Here is an 18,535-nt window from a genome sequence, read left to right as displayed (position 1 = left end):
CCCCCTGGCATGACAAGGAACAATGGACACAGGTTATTAGAGAGTAGATTTAGATTAGACATCCGCAAGAACTACTTCACAGTTAGGGTGGCTAGGAGCTGGAACTAACTTCCTAGGGAAGTGGTGCTGGCTCCTACCCTTGGGATCTTTAAGAAGAGGCTTGATGACTACCTGGCTGGAATCATTTGAGTCCAGTCTTTTTCTCCTGCCCAGGCGGGGGGGTCAGACTTGAAGAGCTACAAGGTCCCTTCCGACCCTACTTCTATGATTCCAAGGTAAGTGGTGATAGCTCCTACCTTGGGGGTCTTTAAGAGGAGGCTTGATGTCTACCTAGTTGGGGTCATTTGAGCCTAGTTTTCTCTCTTGCCCAGGGCAGAGGGTTGGACTTGATGATTTACAAGGTCCCTTCCGACCCTGCTTCTATGAATCTATGAATAATTTCACATATACCCACCTATGAAAATGGTCTCTATATTCTTTAGCAACTTCTTGAATAATGGACTTCAGCCTGTTAAGGAAAACAAAATAATATTTAAAAAAGAGCCCACAAAAAACAACCACTGGCAGTCAGCTCGGGATTTCCAAAGTTCAAACAACATTTAGCCTGTTGTATAAATACAAATGCTATCTAGTCAGCAACAAAACAGTGAACTTCCCTTTGTCACTATAGCAACATGCACCTTTATCACAAACTGAACACTGTTGAGGCAACCCCTAACAACAAACCTTGCAAACTATTTTTAATTGGCCAATAACTAGTAAGTACATTGTAAGCCAAAAGGAAGTCCCAACACATGATACTGCAAATAAATAAATAAATAAATAAATAAAGCAATAACAATTTTATTAATTCATCTATTTCAATAAAAATGTCAGAACTGTGTACAGGATTTTGTGCCCTCAATTATACTTACAAAATACTTACCTAGCTAGAAATGGGCTGAGGAAAGTTTTAACATGTAATAGACAAAGACAGACACCTCTTACCAGGGATAACTGAACTAGTTCTCAATTTGCAACATTCTTAGAAAAATTAAAATAGTTATATCTGTCCATACCCCAGGTGTATAAATTAAGCCTTTTAAACCGCCTGCGTACATACTTTTATAACTGGAATCATAATTAAAAACAAGCAAAAAAAAACCCACTTAGCCCAAGATTCCCAGCAAACAAAGTGAAAAAAAACCTCATAGTGCAGTTGGAAGTATTTTACACAATAACATTTCTGCAGCAATGTACTATTGTCCTTTACTCCCCAAGCTCTCCTTTTTATTCTAGTTTGTTTATTTATTTAGTTTAGTCTTTTATAGCACTTCTCATTAAAGCCTATGTAATGAGTAATGTAAGGGATTGGGGACCACCCACTGAATAAAGTCAGAAGGATAAGGACTTCTTAATCTAACTATCTCAGAAAAACACACACAGATCACTGGTCTTTCATTAAGCTCTCACTTTTTTTCTGAACAGTCAAAAAAGCTTCAGTAAGAATATAGATGTTCCTTCCAATAAAGAAGTGTAGAATTAAATCCAGCTTTATTTTTGAAATTTAAGTACGGTTTCTCCCCCTCTCCCCAGCGCACAATGGCTCTCAGTAATACTGTACCTTGTATGTTCAACTGAGGAGTTTTTATCGTCAATAACTGCAATAGCCACAAGTTTTCCTAAAAAAAGGAATAATATTTACATTCATCATATCACTGTGTAGGGCAAGAGAAGATCAAACAATACTGTGTTTTGATGTATATCTTCCAACTCTTAGATCACAGAGCTGGTTTTTCCCCCCCCCCTCGAGAACAAGCCCAAATTTGGGGGCACCAAGAAAAAAAAAAATTGTTCAAGCTTTCCTAAAGAAACTATGCTGATAGGAGGGACATTTTTTCCTTTAATCTATTGATGACAAATTAAAACAGGGAATAAATTAGTGTGGCTATGTGAAAAAGTGGGGAAGTTATGGCTTAAGTTTCTTTCACAGTTTCTCTCTCTCCTCCTACCACCACAAAAAGTTAGTATACATGGTATCACAATTTACCATCTATTTTAAATCATTCAAATGATTACTGTCGTAATTTATTTACCACTGTTTTGGTTTGATTTGTTTAATTAAAACTTGAGAGTATTATCTTTAAAACTTACATGAAGAAATGTAAGAATTTTATTTGAATTCTTGGCTGTGCCACCAGGTCAGAAAAAATAGCTTCTTAATTCGCAGTCCATTGTCAGAAGGGCTTCATTTTCAAATGACCCTGTGCACAGATTTATTGAACAATCATGTAGAATATAACTGAGACCAAATATTGGAACATAATGGTCTTGGCTTTTAGCTCATAGTAGATTTGTGGCACCTTGGGATGGTTTATATTACCCACTGTACTAGGTAAACTACCAGAAGTCCCCCAAGTTGCTTGCTGATTTGTTCTTCTCTTTGTTAGGAAAGGTAGATTTTTTTCCCCACACCGTAACTGGGAAACCTGGCCAACTGATGTCAAGATGTGCTGCTTTACACCTTTCTGAACCTGTGGCTCTATTACCTCCCTACTGAATGTGGTTGCACTGAGCAGGCTGGGAGGAATCATGAGATACCAAAGGCTGATGAGGTCAGTATTTTCAGCAAATATTGCAGGAATACAAGGGTCTGGAAGTAGAAAATACAATTCTGCCATGCCCCTAATATGCACTTAGAGACAATTTTCTACGTAGTTGGATGAATAACTAAAATGAGAGAGGCTTTGTCCTGATTCTCTTCAATACTTCCACCCAGAGGCATTTGCTTTAGTCCCTTTAAGACTCTAAAGTGTTATGTAATAAAGATAGAATAAGACACTTATAACTTCTCTCAACTGTTTTCAGAGAAACAAATCTCATTAAAAGGCCATATACTGAATGAATAAAGGCACTGGACATGACTTCTGGCATGGGTTTTTAAATGTATTGGTAAATTACAATATTTTGTCTCAAGTCCACAAAATTAAGAAAATAAACACCGATAACAGTGACAGATAAAGACTGATGACAGACATTATCCTATACCTGTATTGGAACTTTTACATATAGGAACCACAACTCCAATTTAAAATCATGAAAACTTATTTTTCACATGTTCATGAAGGTGGAATAGGTCTTCGTTGTAGTGTATAAAGACGCCGACTTTTTCCGGTCACTATTGACTGAGTGTATAAAATGCAAAAATACTGAAGTTCTCTTTGCAGGGAGGTAGGGGAGAGAATCCTCAAGAAAGCTTCTTGGGGGTGGGAGAGTGGCAGGGGAAATAAGGTCTCTTCCAGGCTTCTTACACTGGGCATCCACAGACTACTTGCTGCTGCAAATCTACCTCTTTAGAGCCAAACAAAACACATTCCATCTCATAAACTTACTTTTGTATCACGCAGATACAGAAAACATTAAATATCTGCAACAAACTTTGCTTGCCAATTTTTTCTGACATGCTAATAATCCTTATCCATTCTGATTTGAAAGTGTCAAGTGTATACCCAGTAAATCTCATGCCTCTCAAAAATCTGATAACAATATTTGCATCCATCAAACTCAGATCAAGGCTCACTAAATCCTGTCATAAAAACATACATTTTCACAGAACTCAAGGAATAAATTGTAACAGTAATCACCAATCCAGAGAAGCTGCTCACTTTCCAGAGCAGTTCATTGTAAGGGACACTGTCTTCTGGAGCTGTAAGTAGAGGCTTCATCCAAAACCTACTGAAGTAAATACTGATATTCCTATCCATTTCTATCAATTTCAGTCCAAATGTGGGAAGTTTGCTTACGATAAAGAGCAACAGATCCAAAACTTATTTCAGAAGTAAAAAAGGTAGATAAGTTTTACAATAACAGTATTGAGACCCACACAAGTTTTTCAACGAATAGGCAGAAGACACTAGACAGTAATAAGCCTTAACTCAGAAATTATTTTGGAGATTTAAATGTCTTTTTAGCAGTTTTAAATTATGGCTAAAGTTAGAATTCAACTAAATATTGTAAATAGTTCAAAGATGAGAGCTTCTTACCTGTATCTCCAAGTTCATACAAAGTAAATCCATCTACATTAAGATACCCTTGAAATCTCTCTCGGTTTATCCAAGATGACAGATCACCATCCTCATACTCTACAAAAAAGTGTAGACAGTGAAGAAAAATGCTGAATATTAGCAACAACAAAACCGTAAGAAAACTGCTAAACGTGAAAAAATGGTGTTAGGAGCAGACAGGCCATGTCTAAATTTATATATCTTACCTGTTAATTCCAGAGATGTTGCTTAAAAATCCAAATAAAAATGTGTGGCGCAAATCAATCCATTCCTAAAATAGTCAGAATTAGCATGCCTGGTAGCATTTTCTTCAAAAAACTACAAATGAAGTGTGAAAAAAGGTAACGTGGTAGAGGGGACATATGAAGAGGGAAACAGGAGGGCAAGGCACCCTGCAGCATATTGCTGGTGCTCCCACCCTTTGACTCACATCGTGCTTGCCATTCCATCATTATGTTACTGATGTTCTAGCTTTGATCCCCCCTTATTTATTTTGCTCTTAATTCAAGGGCAATAAGCTTTCAGAGCTTATTTACCTGATCAATAAATAAAGTCTGCTCCTGGAAATTCCCAAACTTTTTTTTTGGCTTCTAATCCTGCCTGCAACAAATTTCTTTTTGCTCCAACGAGCAGATTGGTGTCCCAGCAGTAACGTGCTCCAAGTGCAAAGCTCTAATTGGAAAGTCCACCTTCTACTGCTATGAATTTATTGCTTTTGAGTATACCTGTTCAAATATTTGTCATGTGCTTAAATGAGCAGATATCTTGATATATTAAAAACAGTTCATTTTTGAGGTAACTAAGCATTCCTTGCTCATCCACAACCTCCAAGAATCCCTTTAAAATGTGAAACAAAACCTTCCTTTTCTTTCAATTTAAAATGCATCTTGAAAAGTTTAACAAAAAACATTCAATAGCTTAATCATAATTTGATCACAGCAAACCTGAGAAAGTTCATGGCCAAGGGACTAATAGGCATTTGTATATATGCTTGTGCCACAGTGCCAGGCACTTTTAAAAGTGCCCAGCGCTGTGTCGCATACAATTGTATAAGTAGTGAAATGCGCACCAGCACTAAGAAAATGTTGGCAGCATACTTTTGAACTAAAACACATTGAAGGTATTTTAGTTCAAAAGCACACTGCTGCCATTCTCAGTGTTGACACATGTTTTGCCACTTATTCAACTGCGTGTGATGCACCACAGTGCGTGTCAGCTCGCATGTGGAGCAGACTTGATTAACTGAATCTACTCCAATGCACTGGATCTCTAGCACATCACAGCTCAAAAATGCATGTGTATAAATGCCCTAAGTTCCTAGCCACTTCTGAGAATGAGCTGCTATCATTTTCAAGAGAGACTTTAAAAAGTTATGAACCTTGATGCCAGTTTAAGAACAACAGGTAAAGATTAGCCATTATGTTATTATCCATTTTCTGAACCTCAAGAAGTGATAACCTAGGAGATCAAATATCGCTACCATCTCCAAGTCAATATCAATTTTAAACTTTGGGGGAGTAGGCAGTTTCTAGGCTACAATACTCAACTGGGTGTTGAAGGCTTCTGCTTTAGTCCCAGCTGAGTCAGACTTGTTGCATGACTCTGGCTAATTCACTGTAGTATCTTATAAATGTTTCTTCCCCACCATTTGTTTGTCACATCCACTTACGTTGTAATCAAGTTGCAGAAGAGACAGCATTCACATTGTTCTCATTGGCTAGGGACAGAAGTTAGACATAAACCAGTTTACGTGATTAGAAACTGGTTTAAGCCTGTAACAAAACATAAGCTCAATGCGTATAAACCAGTTTCAACATAGCTGAAACTGGTTTAAGATAAACCTGGTTGAAGGTAGCATCAGACTTAACTGATTAAGGTCAAACTGGTTTATGAAACTTTTGTCCCAGACCCCTTCCTGGTTCAAGTTAAATCACAGTCCCCCAGCATCCCAGGATGCTCTGCAGCCCTGGGCTGGGCTGTGCTGTCTGCTGGAGCAGAGCAGGGTTGGTCCTGCCCCTCTGCTCTCTAGCCAGAGCAGTGAGGGCTGGCTGAAAGGGGGTGGGGGGGGGAAACCTGACTGGGGACCGTAGCTAGGTCTGCTGGAGGAGAAGGGGGCAGCCCCTGCCAGGCTACTCCCTGCTACATGCTGGAGTAGAAGAGGGTGGGAGCAAGAGAGAAACAGCCTGAGAGGGACTATCAGCAGACTTCATCCCCTCCCACTTCTCACACAGACAGAAGCAGACAAGCAGTTGATAAGGGGAGGGAAGAAGAGGTATAATTCTCCTTAGCTCCCGGAGGCCACCGGGGAGGGGAAGAGGCTGGGGAACTGGTTTCCTGCCACTTGTGAGCACAGGGTCAAGCCCTGCAGGACCAGACTGAGAAGGAGGTGGTGTTGGCAAAGACCTGGCAATCATCACACATGTGTGCTGGAGATGGAGCTAAGGGAACAGGAGAGGGTCGCAGACAGTTTATGCCAGTGTGACCAAAGAAAGTAGACAACTGCATTTACATTATAAAGTAGAACCTGTACAAGGTGGGAGACTGGAATACCTAAGCAGAAACAAAAGACACTGAATGCATGAGAGTCCTGCCAAAGGTGCTATAAGTGACAAGCATAATGTCAAGGCACCCAAAGGCATGAAGGGGGTGCATGTGCACCTGCAGAAACCCAAGTTGATAAGAGGCTTATGGGATCTCCACTCCAACACCTAAGACCACCTGCTGAATCCCCAAGGACTTCCTGAATACCTGGCTGTAAGAAGATGCTCTGCCCTCAGGATTATATTAAGACTTATGCAATACTTTCTCTCATCTTTGTGGTTTATTAAATTCCATCTTAAGTTAGACGAAGTTGTGTGCATTCTCACTGTGTTTTACTGGGATGCATCTTAGCTTAGGCAAAGGCTTTTTGTTGTTCGGTCATGTGCGTGAGATTGCAAAGTGCTGTGTTCAATACAGGCTCACTTCAGAGAAAGGACTATTCTTGTTCAAGCTTTTATAAATTCAGTGCCACTACCTTTTTCTCTACCCACCATCTCCTCAGTCTGGAAGGGGATGCCATCCCTACCCTGTCAGGTCATGGAGTGGTGGGAGTGGGGGGCATAAAACTGGCAGGCACTGCCACCCGCTCAGGCAGACCCAGGCTGGGGTCCCATGTGGGCCAGGAAGGGGATTTAAATCCCCACCTTCCAGCATACTAGCCCCAGGCTGGGTCCTGGCCACCTTTGGCAGCGACTGGTAGGCTGGGAGGCAAGCTCTAGTGCCCCCCTCCCCGACTTCTGGCCTGAGCCACATTTCCTGAATCTAAAGTGAATGTCTGTTCACTTGCTTTTCAGCTTAATCTCTGAAGCTTAGACTAACCTGCAAAGACCTGAATACATTCAGCCTCGGGCTTTTTGACTGTCAGCACTTAGCTATCTTTGCTGACATTTATGGGATAAATCCCTTTTTGCCTTTAAGTGCCTAGAACAGCCCTGGAACTGCAATTTTTGGCACTTTATGCACTTAGCTACATATTGCTCTTAATTTCCGTGCTGAAATTGTATTCTAGTTGCACAGGTACCTGCAAGGATCCAAATCACTCAAGAACATACTCAATAAACTATAGCCATGGAAAAACCACATCAGGAGAAAAGGGAATTACAGAGAGAACCCTCACAGGTTAGTCCAACAGCCTAATGCAGGGGTTGGCAACGTTTCTGGGGAAGTGCCAAAAACATCTGCAACTTCAACTTGCAAGATATTGGTGTACCCGGGGCAGACAGCGGGGGAGCTGCGAGAAGCCTGATGCTTGTTGAGGCAATACAGCCCCAGCCCCTTCCCTGCTGTCCACCCACAGGCTCATGTGCCATGCAAAATGCCTTTGTGTGCCACGCTCTGGCACTCATGCCAGGGGTTACCTACCCCTGGCTTAGTGGCTAGGGCACTTGCACAGGGAGTGGGAGACTGACTTATAGGCTCCCAACCAAGCAGGGCAGGGAGGGGTTGCTCCTTATCTCCCTCAGTGAGTAAGTTAATGAGCCAGATCACTGACAGCTGGCAAGAGCTGTTTCTTTTCTTGTGATTCTAGACCAGAGGCCAGCAATGTTTTCTGATGGTCTCAGCTGATGTCTGAGACAGGCTGGCACTAGGATTCAGCAACTTCTCCCTACCCTCTTGGCTCAGCAAAGCTTCCCACTGCTGAAGCCCCCCTATTCCTGGGCAGATCCAATGTGCTATAGGTTGCCAAACTCTTTGCTACAAGTAAATAATGCAGTAGAGCCTTAATTTTAATTAAATGGGATAAGAAACAAGAGTTTTTATTTATAGATCTCTGCAACCTATAAAATTGTTTTTAGAATAAACTATACTTCAGTCTGGTTGAGTTGAAAGGATCTCTTTTTCAGGGATGTCTGTTTTTCTATCTTATTTTATTATCCTGCGGGCTGGCACTGGGCGCATAGCATGCTGCCTGCAGAATGTGGACCAGACCCAGTGGCATGAAAGTCTAGTGAGCATGCTTCATAGAATAAGCATTTCGTGTGAACATGTATCAAATACCTCTTGAGGAGACTATAAAGTTGACTGGGCAATGAGCAGAAAATGTGCGCCTGACAGGAATGAATGGATCCTAACTGGTTTTAGTACACGAGGTACTGACTGCTTTTAAAAAGGCAATCATCTCTCGTGTCCAAGTAGACCACCAGGGACTGGTTAGGGTCTTGACCCAGCCTCAAGGTTGTGGACCTAGCAAACCCCCAGAGAAATCAAGAGATTTCACCACTTCACTGAAGTCTTACTGTTGTGTAAGGGAACCTACTCCTTAATCTAACAGAAGGAGCTAGGTGATCCCCAAAATGTTAGTGTAGAAGTGAGAAAATACACTTGGCCAGAGTGGTATTGAGCAACTATATCTGTCTGATGTACGTGCATGTGACATTAAACTTCAGCATTTGGGCGGCAGTTGTATTATCAGTCACTTAGTGAGTGAGTGGGCATTGTAATGCGCTAGGGTTGCTAGGCAACCACCACCATGCCTGTCACTAGGCCTCTCTGAAGGAGTAGCTTGCTCAGGAAATGTTACTTGTGGTTGGAAATTTAGTAATGTTCCTCTGGTCCTTTAATTGTTTAAATTTCCATAACCACTGCACTGCCTACAGCTGATTGTGGTTGCTGTTCACTTTTGGTAACTTTTGGTGTTGACTTTATCTTGTCTTTGTCCATCACTATGAAATACCCTCACAGTAAGCCTGCTGGATGGCAAGCTTTGGTCAGCATTCATTCACCAAGCCAGGAATTACCTGGTCCAGCTTCAGCTTAACCCCAAAGCACACCTTTCATAAAAGGGAAAGGTTTCATTGATTGGAGCCCACCTATTATAAATTGAATCTGTTATGTTAGAGATGCTAATATGCACATTTGGCTTAATTAGCATAATTATTGGGTGCATCATTTCCCCCACCAAAGCGGTCAGTCCAGAGCACCAGCCTGTACTCTGGATCTCTTGTGCCGTATACAGAGCATGTGGCCTGTCCCGCCTGTATGCCCCACATCAGTCCCAAGGACCACATGAACAGCAAACCACAGGGACATGTGCTGCCTATAGTACGTGGGGCTGGACCAGCTGCATGAAATACGTGGGGAACAGTACAGGACACATAGTCCACACAGCACCCTGACAGACATGGAGATACCCCTGAATGCTAGTCAGCAGGGCACTGCATGCAGCAAGTACCAGCCCTGTGCCACGTGCAGCATGCATGACCACGTTGATCCCCACAGGCACCAAACGTTGGCCTTGGGGCTTGTGCTGCATGTGGTGCAGTCTAGGCTCTGATGCTGAACACAGCACAGGAGATCCAGGCATGGACTGCATGCAGCATCACAGACCGACCCCAAAGCTGCCTGCTGTGTGCATGGAGCCAGGTCTAGCCCTCACATGCAAGCAGTGCAAGGACCCAGTCCAGCAATCCATAGGCTGGATCACATGGGTCCACAGGCTGGATCTGGCCTGTGGGCCATGTTTGACACCTCTGATTTAACAGTGAAGGGAACACACATTCCCTAGCATTTCTCATTTTTAGGTACTTTGACAATAGCCATTGGATATAACCACCCCCAGGAATATTGCTTCTAAAGTAATCCAGTTATCCTATGAATAATATTCCATCTAAAAGCAAGTTTACCACATGAAAGTAAAGATACTATAATTGGTTAAAGATGTGTATTGCTTAAGGGTTAGTTTTAGAAGTAGTATTTACAGCCACACAATTATGCATTGTTTTATGGCACTCCCTCTATACTAACAGAAAGATGCAACATCCTCCTAAAGTGTTACATTTGATTTCCATTCTGGCAGCAAGCAACAGTTACTATATTTGAAAGGTTTCAGTTTCAATTTCCATTTACAGAACATCTTGCTGGGGAAATCCCAAGAGCAGACTATAAAACAGTTTACCTGAGTAAACTGCTTCATTTTGCATCTAAGCATAAGAAACGCTTCCACAAGCCCTTTTATGCATTAGACTCATGTCTCCATTCAGTCAACTACTAATGCTGGGGTAAGTGCATCTTTGAATTTGTTCTCCATCAGTATTTCAATATTAGACTTTTTCTCTTTTTTTACTTATGATTAAAGTGTAGTGGAAAGTGTGATAGTTTTGAGATTAAGTGACAAATTGTAAAATTAAATCTTAAAATTTCAAGTGGCAAATTCAATGTTTTTAGTTCATACAGAATGCATCTTCTTAGTTTAGCTTTGACAAAACTTAAGCACCAGTAAGAAAAATGTCAAATTGTGTGTGTATGTACCCATATATATGCTTTTATATTTTTAAATATAAACTAATGGCATGCCTTGGATGCAAGCTGGTGTCATGGAATTAACTATAGCAGTTGGTTGATTTCCTGTACCATGTGGTGGTGATATGGGCATTGTGAACTTTCATAGCAGTGTCTCAGAAATACATTTGCTTGGTGGAATATTACCAAGTCAGTTTAATGGAAGGGTAGAAGTGTTAAAGTCCTGGTGGAATTTCTTGATAGGGATTCCCAACAGATTTTTTTTTCATTCATAGCCTATTTCTTTGTTTGTTTTTAAGGGTAATTTCTCAACTGAAATATGGAGAAAAAATCACCATAACTACTACATTCAAACCATTGCATCAAATAATGGAAATCCAGGTCAGGAGTGAAGACCAAAAATTAATAGAAACTTTAAAGACAATTCACTTCAGCCTTCCTTGTGGCGTCCAACAAAGGGAAACTGTAGTCACGGACAGAAAAGCGGTATCTTATATGTTCTTCATTAACAGAAAGATGAAAGGAACTATACGGCTATATACCAACTTAATCAAGAATGTTTTCCTACAAATACACAGACATGCTACACACTTACATCACTGAAACTAAGACTGAAACTTTTTTTTTTAAACCAACAACTTGGTTGTGAAATGATCAAAAATGAGAATGATATTTTGCAAAGTGCCGTAAAAACAGTGGAATGAAAATGTAGGACATCTAATTCTGTTAAATAACTTGAAAGTTTCTAAAATATTCAGCATGTATATAGCACTTTAAGATGTTCAAAGGGCTATATTAAAAATTCAATAACGTAGATGGTATGAGTTATTTAAAAGTTAGCCAAAATCACCTTTACAGATGTGACATGTTACTTTTCTTTAAATATAGAGAGATAAATTGCACATCTCCAACATAACTATTTCAGATTTAGAGACTCCCTATACCTACAGATGAACAGCAGTGCCATGGGTACACACATGACCACTCCTTGACCATATGCCAATATATTTATTTACGACAGATCTCAAAGTCTGCTTCCAGGAAACAAGCCAACTGCTAGTTACTTCCATGCTACCAGCTTTCATTCTAAGCACATCGCTAGTTCCATCATCTACTGTCAATCCGTGTTACAACTGTGTGTGCTCTGATCCCACCAACCAGAATTCACACCTTAAGTATCAGAAGCAGGGATTCCTACACTTAAAATATAAACCCAGCACCATAGCTACTCAAAATTAGAGCCTGACTCAGATCCTACTAACCAGCTATGATACCAACCTCAAGACACAGGCAATAGAATCCCTCAGAATCCTTCATCAACAGATCACATCCTCACTGGAACAAGTAACACTGATTTTAAAACACTTGAGGTTCATTCACTTGCTTGCCAACCAGTTTCGTATATACCATGAACTACTTACAGTGACCCTTTGTTCTGCTGTCTATATTACAAAGGGGCAAGTCTGTTCGTAGTACCTGACAAAGTAGCTCATGAAAGCTCATGCTTCTCTGAATGAATGTTCTTTTTACTCTGTTTACAGAATTATTTTGGTCCAGTAGAAAATAAAGAATAAAAAAAAAAATAACTGATACATTTAACTGAAGTTTAGTTCATTCATATTCCTCCTCAAATTCTCCGAAAAGAGAATTTATCCATTATATACTGGCAATCTTTTGAGGTTTCTCCCACACACAGGCCTCAACTTCCCTATAAAGACCTTGAATTGTCACTTGTAGGTAAAGGATGAACACTTGTACTTACCATCATATACAAAATAACTTCCATCTTTGAAGACCACAACAGCAGGCAGTTCAGGCAGTGTCACATACTGAAAAAGTGAAGTATTCTTTAAGTTCTCATGAATAATTAAGAATACTTTTGCATTTTTCCACCTGAGGCCAACTTTAACTAAGCATTAAGACCCATATAATTTCCAACAAATTAGACAAAACAAAAGGTATTATTTTTACAATGTAGAAGATCAAACATCTACTCTTCCTAGCAGCTTTTAACCATTTTGTCCTTTTCTGTTCAAAAGGACTGAAGTTTGATCACAAGGCCAAGTATGCAGCAGAAAAAGAACAGAAAAGAAAATTAACATTAATACTTAGTATATTTATATTGTTAAATGCATGGAATGGGGGGGGAGGGGAGAGGTTAAAGGCTAAGATACTTAAAAGTTGGGTCTAAATTTAGACTTAAATATACAGCTAAATTTTCAAAAGCATCATGCTTCAATGACTCCAATTGATATGACGAAAACTGACAGCTTTTATTATTTCTGGAATAAAGAAATGCAAGTCACATGTACACAAATTTAATTTGAGGTATTTAAGAAAAATCACTTTCAAAAGCCATAGTCCAAGTCACGTAGGACCCTGGCAGACACTACAATTATCATGCTATTAACACATTAATTACGCAATAAACTGTAACTTGCCACAGCTTCAACCAGTTTATGGCACCATAAAATTGCAAATTAGTTGTAATATAAATCATTTTTGTGGCTGGTTTATATTGTACTTTCATTTGAATGTGCAGCATGTTAAGCCTCATGGGTGCAGTGCTTGGTTTTTAGAAGTCCTGGGCTGCAGTCTACAGAGATCCAAGGGGCCAGCATGCTTGTTTTCAGTGCTACCCTGCATGCAAAGCTGCAGAACATGTGTTTTAAAATACCCTAGAATTCTTAAAAGACTTGCTCTGCAGCCACATATGGGCTTCACAGTATGGCTTTAAATCGTCTCAGCATGTGATGGGATCTGACACAAATACATGGCAGGACACGTGATCATTGGGATCTGTGATAAAATTAGTTGGATCCCAATCACGTAACTAAATTAACGTCTATCAGCAACCTTAAGAGTTGTTACAAAGGCAATGGAATAACCAATAACCCAACAAAGTCTCTAGCCCACACCTACTTTACATAAAGAAAAAAAAAGGCACTACGTGGTTGTTTTGCCTAGCATTTTTTCTTTACAATCAATTTTATTATAACTCAGTTCTCTTGTAACTCAAAACCCTAGTATACCTGAATATTCACCCTTCTTCATTTCTCCACTCAGAATCATAGGGACCATAATAACCTCTGGTAAGGGGGAAATCAACCACAGTCAAAGCTTTGTTATCTGGCATGAGTGGAGTAAGAGAGGTGCCAGTTATCATAAATTCTGGTTATCTGAGAGGTATACCTATCAAGGAAGACAAGAATGCAGTGTGGTCACCCCTGCCGGGAAGAGCCCAGTGCTGCCCCAGCTCCAGCCTGCAGAGGCAGCTCACCCTATACCACGCAGCTCCTTTTCCCCTCCCGCTTCCCTGCAGATGTTCCTGCTGGGGGAGGGGGCGTGTGCGCCCTGCTTTTTTTTCTCCATGCTGGCTAAACTTGGCAAAGATTCTTGTTGCTAAAGAGAGGATTTATATTGGGGGATATTGGAAATTCTGGTTAACAGAGTATTCCAGTTAGTAAAATGCTGGTTAACAGAGCTTTTACTGTACCGAGTTACAGTTCTTTCTTCAAGCAGTATCAGAATAAATGTAGGTAACTGCCAAGTAGTACCTTCATTAAGCTGCATAAGATTGTAACACAAACTCTTCTGAATTGGTCTGGTCTACCTGCCATGTGAAGAGCACAGTATTTAACAACTGGCACTGGATTATACCTCAGTATTTTTCTCCTCTCAGAAACTGGTTCATTTCTGCACTCTGGAGCAGAATGCTTTGATGTTAAGGAGAATCTCAGCCAATTGGCCAGAAGTGAAAGTACACAAAATAATCTACCTGGGAACTCTTGAGATTATATATTTTTTTAAATAACATGTTATGTATGGATCCTTATTTATGAGTTCAGCTCCTTAAAAAGACTCTGAGCTTCAGAAAAAGTCAGCATATGGATCCAAAGTCATAGTCAGTGCAATAGCTGGACTTGCTTACAGTATCTGTTTCATCCATTATTATTTGTAGGGCCATTTTCACTACCAACTAGCCTTTCTTAATGTTCTTTAGGTCCTTCCTTTTTCTGTGAGAGCTTTTTGACAAACAGCACTGTTTTGTCCCTTATTAGAAACTCACAATCAGTTAGGAGATCCTGACAGTTAATCACTCACTTTAAAATGATACTGAAGAGCAGGACCATCACCAAAATAGGGCGAACAAAGCCTTTTGCGTTCCTGAGATTATTTTTGACCGAATGCTACTTTTCTTGCACAGTTAAATCTAATAGAGAGCTGGGCTATTGCACTGACCAAGACTTTGGATCCAGACACTGACTTTTTCTGAAGCTCAGAATCTTTTTAAGGAGCTGAGCTCATAAGTAAGAATCCATACATGGGTACAACTACAGTAAGACCTAAATATACATAAAGAATAGTGCCTTTGGGGGTCCTTTTTAGTAACCAGTTCTTGGACTAAAGTTGTGTGTAAGGTCATTCTTCCCATCTTTTCCAGGGAATTCTACCCCCACTTCACCTAACTAGGTGTGGGGAAAGTAGGGATGAAAAAAATCTTATCTACAAGTGATAGATTCTTACATAAAAAAATCAGTGCATTGATAATTCTCAGCATATTTTTACTTTCTTAAATTTGTCAAAAAATCAATAGCTGCTAGTGCAGATTAAGCAAACAATAATCTAGAAATAAAAATCAGTAAGTTACTTAGTAAAATAAATTTGGCATAAAAAGACATTAAAATGGTTCTGTTTGGAGAAGCCGGAGAATAAATTCAGGCTCGGTTCAATTTTAGATCTTCAAATGAGCTGTGATAAGTTAGAAGAGCATGAGAAGAGAATTAAAAGAGGCTCCTGAAACACTATTTTATTTAGGTTCCCTACTGCACCCCATAAATCTTCTCTGACAAAGACATTTGCCCATGCCAAGGGAATAATGAAAGAAAACAACTGAATTCTTGCATGAATTTTATGTATGTTAAATTGAATAATTTGATAAAAGTCTTCACCTTTTACTAATGATAGTAATTTTGGTACTGCTAGCAAAAGATGAGGTTTTCAGTTAAATGGAGAGCAGTAGAGGTGCCAAACTTCAAAGTACCTAGGGCTCACACCAGCAAAGATTGCACAGGCTGCACTGTCAAGCCACAGGCCACCAGCTGGGCAGCCCTGTGTAGAGTATTGACTAACTAAATCAAATTCCAGTCCATATATTTTCTCCTAGGTGCTTTAAGTGAATATGTACCAATTCATCAGCATGGATCTGCCAATATATTATTTGCAATTAATCTGCCATGGAGGTAAAAAACAGTCATATAACAGGAACATCAGTATTAGTGAACCATCATCAATTTGTCCTAATATTGTTTAAAGGAAGAAATAGAACAAAAATGCTATCGTTCTGCTAAATACCATTTATAATTAGAAAAGGTTAACATTTGAAAAAACAAAAATAGTTTACCTCAGGTAGCACATCTTCTGAAGCAGAAAAAAAGTATGTGTAAACAATTAGTTCCGAAGCAACCTCAATGTACTTTTCCTGCAAAAAATATAAAACAGAAAAACTTCTTTAAAAAAAAAAAATCTTAAAACTCGATATACTAAAAGGAAGTTTCACTTCACAAAAATACAACAGAAGATGCAATTAACAACAACTAAGTGAGAAACTAGAATAGAAAGAGGGTCCATCTGCTCTACTGCTGCACATCTGGATACTTTTTTAAAAACTGGTGACAATAAATATATAAATAAATCTCTGGGCCAGTATCATTCTACACTAGGAGCTTATGGTAGCATTTTTCCACTTAAGCCATAGTGGGGGATGGGAGGTGAAGCAACTAGATTTTGGAATTAAAAGTTTATATTCATTTGGTAGGAGCAAGTACAGACATCACATTTCTAGTAGGAGAATCATCGTTTTTCCAGTAGAAGTGACGAATGTACAAGCTGTCACTCAAATTTGTCCTAGCAGAACATGCCCCCTTCCAAGAGAAAGCTCTCCTGCAAGATCTTCCTTGTAGGGGTTGCAAGAGTGCACACTTGTACATTCCCCATCAGGAGACTAAAGAAGTGGGGGAATGCTCCTTGTCCTCTCTCAGACTGGGGACTGCCTGGTTGGGGAAACAGTCAGGCAGCTTTGCTGCTCCAGTCCGCATAGAGACTGGAGCAGCAGGGTAAAGCCTCCTATTGCTGTACTGATTGTGGATGCTGCTCATTCAGCTTGGCTCCCAGCCACCGGAAGCTGAATGGCTACCCTATCCACTTCTCAGACTGGGGCCCCTTGTCCGAGTAGTTGGGCACTTCATAGCAAAGTCCCCTGTCATTTCCCAGACCTTGATATCCTGGGTCTAGGGAAACAGATAATTTCTTCCCACAGCTCCATTACCTACAAAGACCAGGAGTGCAGCAGCAACTGCTCTCCATGCTTTTCCCAATCCAGAATCACCATGGGATAGCAAGAGTGCAGAGAGGAGACAACTGCAAGCTGAATGGATGTACATTCCCTGTCCTGGAAACATTTCTGTCATTGGAAATTTCTGAAAAATTTCCACCAGTAGAAGTGAATGTCTGTTTGTGGCCTGGATCAGGGGCCTAACTTTTTTTTGAAAGTGTGCCACAAATTAGCCCCATATCCTCCTTGAGTGCTACCTTTCCTCTGCCAGATTTGCTGCTCCACTTTCTGCTCCATCTTGTGTTACCTATTTACTTCAATGCTCTGCTTTCTGCTCCCTGCCCTATCTGCCATGGTACTGTCTGTCCCCTCCCCAATCTGCTACATGCAACACAGAATCCACCTGCGCCACTTATGGCACTCATGCTACTAGTTGACCACTCCTGGCCTACATAATTTAAAGCTGCAGGACAGGAGGTGTTTAGATTTTAAATATATCTGTGTACATTGAGAATTGTGCAAGACATACTAACTTAATTTTATAAATGGACATTTTTAGTTTTAAAATGATGCTGAAAAAGTACCTAGACAATAGAAAAAGGATATCATTTTGACATTACCAATACAAGTTTTAATATAATGTTAAACCACTAGACCTGCACTAGTCCCAACTACAAATAACTACAAGAGAAATGAAGCAAGAGTTCAGATCCCAGTTAGTACTGGCATTTTTGGTAGAAGCCTGTAAACACATAGAACATCTGACACCTTCACATGCTCTTCGGGGGTAAGGGAGGCAGTGCTTTAATGAGAGCAGTTATGAGAGCTGCCCTATGTATCAGTGTTCCCAGGCTTAAAAATGGTGGTGGGGTTCTTGAACTAAAGCTCGTCTAATGAGCTTTAGTTCAAGTATCCCCTGCCATTTGTAAGCATGATGATGCTGATACATTAGATGCAGGAGGCTGCTGGAATGTGGGAACTGCCACACTCCAGCAGACTCTATGGCATTCCAGTGAATCGGAACAGCCTCTGTGCTCATGTATAGGCACCCATTGTTTTGTAATCACGCCATTAAAACTGCTCTAAAGTTATGACATATTTATCAGCTTACATTTCATTTTCTTAAGGCGGCAGGATAGCTGCACATTTTTAAAAGCGATATGCAAGTCACTTCAGACTACCTTTGTGAAGATCAAAAAGAAAAAAAATTAACTTAATTAAGTTTCAAACCTTTAAAGGAGATTCCCCACCAACGTACACAAAAAGTACCCGATGCCTCCTTTGCACATGCTCAAACATCAGCTGGCTAGGGAGTGGCCGGATAAGAGGTCTTAAAAAAAAAAAGTGCAGGGGGAGGGAGGGGAGAGGAGAAAAGGTC

At 40.2% G+C, this 18,535-nt stretch overlaps 1 protein-coding gene across 1 annotated transcript in view; it reads right to left on the bottom strand.

The window, feature by feature from the left end:
- Positions 1 to 18,535, bottom strand: part of TMX3 (thioredoxin related transmembrane protein 3) — a 58,628-nt gene that overhangs the window by 8,740 nt on the left and 31,353 nt on the right. The window contains exons 9-12 of the mRNA XM_019545293.1: positions 12,586 to 12,652; positions 4,023 to 4,121; positions 1,604 to 1,661; positions 455 to 508 (exon numbers count right to left, since the gene is read on the bottom strand). Coding sequence (XP_019400838.1) covers positions 455 to 508; positions 1,604 to 1,661; positions 4,023 to 4,121; positions 12,586 to 12,652 — 278 coding nt within the window. The remainder of the gene's footprint in view (positions 1 to 454; positions 509 to 1,603; positions 1,662 to 4,022; positions 4,122 to 12,585; positions 12,653 to 18,535) is intronic.

This window comes from Crocodylus porosus, unplaced genomic scaffold (genome assembly GCF_001723895.1).
Source record: "Crocodylus porosus isolate Cpor-Errol unplaced genomic scaffold, CroPor_comp1, whole genome shotgun sequence".
Taxonomy (NCBI): Eukaryota; Metazoa; Chordata; order Crocodylia; family Crocodylidae; genus Crocodylus; species Crocodylus porosus.
Note: the sequence above shows the minus strand (reverse complement) of the source record. Positions and strands in the feature narration are given on the sequence as shown.